Source organism: Acanthisitta chloris, unplaced genomic scaffold (genome assembly GCF_000695815.1).
Source record: "Acanthisitta chloris isolate BGI_N310 unplaced genomic scaffold, ASM69581v1 scaffold33688, whole genome shotgun sequence".
Classification (NCBI taxonomy): Eukaryota; Metazoa; Chordata; class Aves; order Passeriformes; family Acanthisittidae; genus Acanthisitta; species Acanthisitta chloris.
The window spans coordinates 1-8,243 of NW_008688115.1; the positions used below are offsets into that span (position 1 = coordinate 1).

An 8,243-nucleotide genomic window follows, 5' to 3' on the forward strand; every position below is an offset into this window, starting at 1 on the left:
CCCGTGCTGAGGACTGCCAAAGCGGAGGTGACACCATGGTGCTGTCTGCCAACGACAAGACCAACGTCAAGGGCATCTTCGCCAAAATCGGCGGCCACTTTCATATACAGAATGAGCTCTTACTACCTTGCTTGTCAGTTCGTCCCTCTCCTCAGCCCCTTCCCATCTGCCATCCTCTCCCCATCCACAGCCTGTGTGACCCTGACCCTGTCTCACCCATCCCTGCTCTGTCCCCCAGGATGTTTGCCACCTACCCCCAGACCAAGACCTACTTCCCCCACTTCGACCTGTCCCACGGCTCAGCTCAGATCAAGGGTCATGGCAAGAAGGTGGCAGCTGCACTGGTCGAAGCTGTGAACCACATTGATGACATCGCTGGTGCCCTTTCCAAGCTCAGCGACCTCCACGCCCAGAAACTCCGTGTGGACCCTGTCAACTTCAAAGTGAGCATCTGGGAGACCAGCCCAGCTCCCCTCTTGCAACTCTTGGGCACCCCTTCACCTTCCCCCCTTGCTCATCGTCTCCTTTTGCCTTTCAGCTGCTGGGCCAATGCTTCCTGGTGGTGGTGGCCACCCGCATCCCTGCTGCCCTGACCCCGGAGGTCCATGCTTCCCTGGACAAGTTCCTGTGTGCTGTGGGCACCGTGCTGACTGCCAAGTACCGTTAAGTCGTGTACCGTGGCTAGAGCTGGACCCAACACCCACCAGCCCTCCAACAGTGAGCAGACAAATGTTCTGAAATAAAATCTCTTGCATTTGTGCTCCAGCCCTGGCGTCTTGTTGCTGCCTGCGGGGAGGAGGGATCTGCTCCAGGGGTCTGAACTGGGGGTCCTCCACACCAGGTGGGCACATGGAGGAAACAGGCTCTGGTTTTGCTGTTCCTGAGAGGAGGCAGCATTTGGAGGGTGGTGTGTGGCTCCAGGAGCAAGCAGAGCACTGGTGAAGGGGAAAGACTCACAGAGGATCTGGGGGTCCCTGCAGCCCCAGCCTGTCCAGAGCCCCACGCTGGGATCCCCTCTTGCACCACCTGCTCCTCTTGTTAGGATGAATTGTCGGAGAGCATCTCCTCCTGGAAATGTTTGCAGGAGACACTGGGGTACAGGAGCTCTCAGCACCTGTGACCCTCTGCGTGGTGGTACAACAAGGGTGCCTTGGAGAACCTCCCAGTGCCAGGGCACCCTTCTGTGTACCCCCAGCACACAGGGGGTGCAGCAGTGTAGGGCTTGTCTTCACCTAACTGGTGGGGTGTCACTTTGAGGGGGTCCTGGGGCACTGCAAGGGGAGCAGATGTGACTCAGCTGCAGATCCAGCTGGGTGGGGGTGTCAGGGCAGGAAAAGGAGCCCAGGCAGTGGAGTGGTGCTGGTTGTCTGCAGAGCCCCCAGGCCTTATCACAGCCTGCAGCAGGGCAGCTGCTGTGGGGGGCTGATAAAGAGAGCATGTGCTCTCCTCCAGCTGTGGGTGTGGTGGGACACAGGGCAGAAGATAGTCCCATAGCAACCTGCCAGGTGCTGAATAAGGCTGCTCCATGTCTTGCCAGAACTGGGACATGGTTGGTCCAGGGTGGGGAATGGTTCAAGAAAGCCCTGGGGCAAGTCATGGAGCCCAACCAAGGTTGCCATGGGCCTCTTTCATCCCTGGCACTTGTAAGGATGGACTCTTGCCCTAGCCCCATGGCCTCCAGTCACTGTCAGTGACTCAAAGATAGGAGAGATTCCAATGACTACTCCAGGCCCCAGAGTTTTTCCTACAGAACACCCCAGGCATCATGACCCCACATACCCACCACCCCGGGCACGGTAAGGGAGGAAGGGAGGAGGGAGGAGAAAGCATGACTGGCCAACCTCTGGTTGGAGTGGATGCTGGAGCAGGTTCCACCCTTCCAGCCAACATCACCCAGATGGAGCTGTAGGCAACAGCTCCACAGTCTGTGCTACCTGGGGATCTTGGGGAGATCGGCGCTGTGGTAGAGGCTCAGGGCACACACGTGTGCAAGGCACTGTAGACTAGTGTGTAAAGCACTTGGAAGAGCCAGCATCAAATCTAGCACAAACCTGGGCTCCTCCAAACCTGGCCACTAAGGACCCTTATGGTCCTGGGCGTGGTGGGTGCATGAGTCAAGGTGTAAGAGCAACGTGGTGATGGTATGGACTTGGAGTTGTCCCCAACTTGGCTTTCACTTCCAACAGTTCCCAAGCCATGCTGTGTCCTCAGGCAGGACATGTTGGGTGGCAGTGGGTGGTGTCTTGGCTCTGCAGCACTGTCCCAGGGCTCTGCCTGGCCAAAGAACTGCTGAGCTCGTGTTGTCCGAGCCATTTGTCCCTGCTGCCACAAGATGGGGACCTCAAGCCGTGGTGCTTTATCAGGGCCAGGCAGAGGGAGTGAGGGCCAAGCCCTGGTCCTGCCTGCAGGGCTGGAGCCTGCAGGCAGGGAGGAGAAGGCTGCTGGGAAGATGTGCCTGTTTTGGTGCCTCCATCCTCTCCTTTCTCAGCTCTCATCCACATTTATTTGTGATGGAAGAAGCACCTGTGTTCAAAGACACCCCCAGAACAGCACAGTGTTTTGTTATATGATGTCACCACGTCAAGTGACATCTCAGGACTCATTTTTATTGAAAGAGGAGCTAAAATGACATCAGAAAATGAGCTTGATGGTTATGAGTTACCTGATCACAACACTTTTACTGGTCTCTTGAGGGGCTGCAAATAGCACTGTCCAGGTAACTTGGATACTACTCTTATTTGTGTTGGATAAATAGTCATAGCCCTAGAGAGCATGTCCTGGAAAGGGACACAGAAGTACATACTCCTGGAGGAGGTGAAGCATCCTAGGGGAGTTTACCAGGAATTCTCCATGAATTTTGTATCTTCCTAGTGCTTCTCTGCTAAATTTCGATCTAGCAAACAAGCAGTGGGAAGATAGAGAATTCATTCCTTACTGGAAGCTGATCTCAGGAGACCAGTTGAGAGATCCTCTTTCTGGAAAGAGGAAGAGAAACATCATGTGTTTTACAAACTGTTTTTCTGTTTATACATGCCATATTGAAAGTCAATATGGCAATGGTGTAACTCATGAGTGGTACAGCTAGTGGGTCTTGTGCTGACAAACTGCTGCGTCTGCAGTTTGTTTGCCACGTGTTTGGACAGTCACTCTACTTTCCTGAAGATTTCCCCTCATGAACCAATGTCTCTGATTTGTCTGGATCCTTCTGGGTTTTAAGCCAGTGCTCTGGGGTGTTTGCAGCCCCTCCAGCCCAGAAACATCTGAGAACTTAATAAGCACATTCTCCATTGCAGCACAAGTTATTGATGAAAGAACAGTGCATAATAATGTTAAATGAAGGACTGGAATCTGTCACAGAAGGAAAACAGACTCATGAACCAATGTCTCTGATTTGTCTGGATCCTTCTGGGTTTTAAGCCAGTGCTCTGGGGTGTTTGCAGCCCCTCCAGCCCAGAAACATCTGAGAACTTAATAAGCACATTCTCCATTGCAGCACAAGTTATTGATGAAAGAACAGTGCATAATAATGTTAAATGAAGGACTGGAATCTGTCACAGAAGGAAAACAGACTCATCTGAAATGATTCATTCTTGGCAATGGCCATAACTTACTCATCTCTTTCTTCGATTAAATGTCCCACTGGTTTTTTGTGATTTGAAGTTCCTTGGTTTCCTCCTTTTACCCTGCTAATGATAAGAGATGCTATGGTCTTGTTTCTGTGACCCCTTCCCCCTCCACCTCTTCCTACAATACTGGCTGTTAGGAGGTGACTTCAATCAGGTTTTGAGGTAAAGGAGATTTTTTCAGGCAAGCAGTCTGAAAATAAAGGCATGATTGAAATATGCTTTAATTCAAACCTTTTAGGATCCTCCCACCTCCTCCACTGGCTGTTTTTCCAGTGGGAAAAGGAGAAGTGGTAGAAGGCAGTAAATGATGATTGATGAGATTTTCACTACAGAGATGGAAATTGAATAGAAATGCAAAAGTTTTCTTCCTGCTGGTTGCCCCGTCTTCCTACCACACAGCAACCACCTGGGAAGATCTGAATTTACTTAGGGATGGTGAGACTGAGATCATAGGCAACGTGCTGCTGGTAACAGCAGAGCTTCCACTCTCCCAGTGTTGTTTTCCTGTTGTTTTCATCAACAGGAGATGTCATCTAGGGAGGGCACAAGAGCCTAATCAGTTTGGTTCTGCTCCTCCATCTCCCACACCAGCAGTAATAGAAATTCCAGAGGGTACTACATTCCTGCCTGTTGCCTTCAGCATGTGTCTGTTGACCTTCTGCTCATGAATTTGCTATACCTTTTATAAACCTGCTGATCCTATTTGTTTGCACAACCTCCTGTGGCAGTGAGTTCCAGAAGTTCATTCTCCCTCCTGCCCCATATAAAGTCCTTTTTGTCCATTTTGAACCAATCTACCAGACTGATCGATGGCCTCTGACTCTTGAGTGTAGCATCTGATGTGCACCAGGTACACATTCACTTCATGGTTCTGTAGAACTGCCCCTTTCTGCTCCCCCTTCCCCAGGGAAATATCCTCCTTAGGACACCTCATACTGCAGCACTCCCATCTCCTTGATCATGTCAGTTGCTCTGCTCTGGGCTCTAAGCCCACTATGTTCTTACATCCTTAGGTGTCCTGTTGTGATAGGACAAGGGGTGATGATTTAAAACTAGAAGAGGGTTAATTTAGATTAGACATAAGGAAGGAGTTTTTGACAATGAGAGTGGTAAAACACTGGCACAGTTACTCAGAGAGGTTGTGGCTGCCCCATCCCTGGAAACACTCGAGACCAGGTTGCATGGGGCTCTGAGCAACCTAGTCTAGTGGAAGATGTCCCTGCCCATGGCAGAGGGGGTGGACTAGATGACCTTGAAAAGTCCCTTCCAACCCAAACGATCCTATGATTCTATGATCAGAGGCCAGATCTGCACAGATGTGGGTGCACCAAGCTGCTGCACAGCAGGCAAGAGATGCTCTTTTTCTTGTTTTGTGAGACCAAGCCCTTCCTGATGACATCACCACATGTTTCTGGCTTTTTTTTTTTGCTGCACATCAAGGCTACAATTTTGGTGAACCATCGGTGAGGACTCCAGCATCTTTGTCCTGAGCTGTAATAGCCAGTTTATGTTCAGCCTCCTCTGTTTGAGATCACATTTCCCTGCCCATGCCACCTTCTTTATCTACACCGAAAGGATTGACCTTCTATTTTTTCATTTGTGAGTAACTCTGAGAGCTGCAAAGCTCTATGGACTACATCAAATATCCTTTTCCCGGTCTCCTGCGGTGATGGAGAATCATCTGACTTCCATCAAAAGAGTGCAAGTCCAGCAGCAGATTTTTGGTCTGTATTCCTGGGACATTGTACTTCTCCTTCCTGGATCCCCTGTCACAGTGACTTCAAGTCAGCAATAAGCTACCGGGTAGATACAACTCAATAAGGATCTAACTGGAGATAGTTAAAGTATAGTGGTTTCCAACCAGTGCTGCTTTTTTACTCCTTGTACTGGGACCAGATAGAGACAGGGGAGCAGACTGTGCCAGCTCTGTGCTCTCCAGAGACCTTTGCACATGCCCAGGAGGATCCCAGCTATGGATTTATGGAAAGCAATACAGCAAAATGTGCATTGCAGCTGCTCATCCAGAAAGCTTTTATACCTCCCTCAATGGTTGAGCAGCTGAGTGCCTTTATTAATAGTAGAAGTATATTTATCAAAATTCATGGGTCAGCATTGTTAAAGCTCCATAAATCCAATTTGGACAGGCCACCATTATTTATTTTTCCAGGTCATTGCCTCAAACAGAGATACTTTCAGTATATAATCCAGGCTTCTTCCCTGGCCTGCTTGAAACACTGTAGGAAATACACTCTCCAGAGCAGGATCCTCATCTTTTGTGTGATTTCCTGAGGAAGAGCTGTGCTTCAGGACTCATGGGCCACAGAGAAAAAAGCAGACATGGTCAGCACTAACTATCACATGGGCACCAGCAACTATATTCAGGGTGAGTCATAGAATCATTGTAGAATTTTAGGGGTCGGAATGGACCTTACAGATCATCTAGTCCTAACCCTCCCTGCCCTGGGCAGGGACAGCTCCCACCAGAACAGGTTGCTCAAGGCTTCATCCAACCTGGTTTTGAACACTGCCAGGGTTGGGGCAGCCACAGCCTCCCTGGGCAACCTGTGCAAGTGTCTCACCACAATGTCACTGAGCCACTCATGTCCCTGAGTCAGACAGAAGTCCTGGCCCTCAACATGACCATAGTCCTTCAGGCTTCAGCATGGACAGAACCTCACATGGGTTTTTCTGACTCTTGTGATTTTTTGTGGCCACCACAGGAGGAGGCAGATGTCACTGCAGCTCAGTCTTCTGCCTGGCCCCAGGTCATTGTGATCTGCCTGCAGTGCTGCCTGTGGAATTGGAGAAAGCTTTAGCTTCTCCAGCTCCAACTACAGCTCTGCAGCAGAAGGAAGACCCTCCCTGGTCCAAACTCACCCCTTCTGAGGTTGCAAGGCTGCTTAGCTGAAGAGGAAAGGAGCAACCCAGACAGTCACTGATACAATGACAACATTTTAGTGTCCCCATGTGTTTGAAGTAGCTGTCAGTCTGGGGGTGACAAGTCCTACAGCATCCATCACCCCACACAGTTACAGTAAGCACTGGAATGCTTTTCTTGGGAACAGGAGCAAGTCTAAGGGACCTCAGCTGTGAAAAAAGTAGGTATTGTGGATCTGACTCTGCCTTATGTTAGATGAGTTTGATTTATGCTCAGACCTTTGACTTTGAATCTCATATTTTTCTCCTTTAAGAGGAAAATAACTATAAGCAGAAACAGCATTGCAGAAAAGTAATTCATAAGGATTGATTGAAGACAAGATGATACTTTTAAAAGTGGAGTTGAAGGCTAAATTAACATAGAATGAGAACAGAAGGGTTGAGATTTTTTCTTCTTTTAGCAGGAGAGCTCTGAAAATCCAAGGATAGTATCACACAGGGATAAATGGAAATGAACAAGCAGTGAACAAAGAAGAATGGTCTCTTTCCATCCCATGCTTTCTGTGCTGTCTTCAGGAAAATCTAAATCCGATGAGAATGTTGCTAGCTCTGAGCTCATGGGCTGCTCTGACTGGGCTTTCAGTGGTGTCAGAGCTCCTAGAAAATGACTGGCACTTCCCTAGGGGATTACTTTCACATACCTAATGAACTTATCACAAGTGTATCAGGTCAGTGAGAGCAAGAGAAAAGCTTTTGAGCTCCTGTAGGAGAAAGTCTATCTTCAGGGAGTTTGTGGTTGACTGAAAACAGGTCTGAAGTCCTCATCTAAGCTGACCAGTAAGTGAGTGGTGGGATTTTTGTCTAAACAAGTACTCTGAGATTGTCCTCAGGCTGCTTTATTCTGCTGGAGAACACAAACACATCAGAAGGTATCCCAAGGAAATGGCATATAAGTGGGAAGATTCTTGACTCTTTTGAAGTCAACTGGAAAATCAGAGAATGAGTTAACTGTGCCTGTGTAAGCCACATCTCCCACTAGTCCTATGAGCACAGCAGATACATGAGAGTGGAGAAGGCAATCAGACTTTCTAGGAAGGAGGACAAAACCACCCTTCAGACCAAAGGGCTGAGCCTTCCCAGTGATTTCCTTTCTGATCAAGGGTACAGCGGGAGGTCTCCTTATGCCTGAGGCATGTTAATGTTTGTGATTTCAGCTTAAAGTGGTCTTAAATTACCATCTCACTTGGCCTTAGCAGCGCTGAGAAACAACTCCACGAGGCTCCTGTGTCCGCGGGAGCAGCCTGGCGCCAGCACCCCTGGCACCACTGCCCATCCCCAGGGCTCTGTGCCACCCTCCGCGGGGCTCAGGCCAGCGAGGGTCCTGGGGTCACCCCGGGGCCCCCCAGGACGGGCTGTGGGGTGTCCCCACGTCGGTGCTAAAGTTCATAGGGCTCTCTGGGATGTAACGTGAGGTGTCCCGAGGTTGGGGCTCATCCCGGGACTCTGCGGGCTCATCCCGGGGCTCCCCGGGATGCAGTGTGGGGTGTCCCGAGGTGGATGCTCATCCTGGGGCTCCCCGGGATGCAGTGTGGGGTGTCCCGAGGGGGATGCTCAGGTTCCCAGGCTCATCCCGGGGCTCCCCGGGATGCAGTGTGTCCCGAGGTCGGGACTCAGGACGTGCGGACCCGGCAAATCGCAGACGCGTCCCGGTGCCCCGTGGGCAGCCGCGGTCGCTCCCCG

The 8,243-nt window shown here is 50.3% G+C and overlaps 1 protein-coding gene across 1 annotated transcript; it reads left to right on the forward strand.

Moving 5' to 3' along the window:
* Positions 1 to 35: 35 nt before the first annotated feature.
* LOC103808139 (hemoglobin subunit alpha-A-like) lies at positions 36 to 765 on the forward strand. The gene is made up of 3 exons (XM_009080904.1): positions 36 to 133; positions 239 to 443; positions 539 to 765. The coding sequence occupies exons 1-3, from the start codon at positions 36 to 38 to the stop codon at positions 665 to 667; spliced, it is 432 nt and encodes a 143-aa protein (XP_009079152.1). The 3' UTR covers positions 668 to 765.
* The last annotated feature ends 7,478 nt before the right edge of the window (positions 766 to 8,243 follow it).

Excerpts from the sequence above, each read along its gene's own strand:
- LOC103808139 (XM_009080904.1), top strand. The coding sequence starts at position 36 with ATGGTGCTGTCTGCCAACGACAAGACCAACGTCAAGGGCATCTTCGCC. Across the intron at positions 134-238 it reads GAGCTCTTACTACCTTGCTT|GATGTTTGCCACCTACCCCC; the intron begins GTCAGTTCGTCC and ends TCTGTCCCCCAG. Across the intron at positions 444-538 it reads TGGACCCTGTCAACTTCAAA|CTGCTGGGCCAATGCTTCCT; the intron begins GTGAGCATCTGG and ends TTTGCCTTTCAG.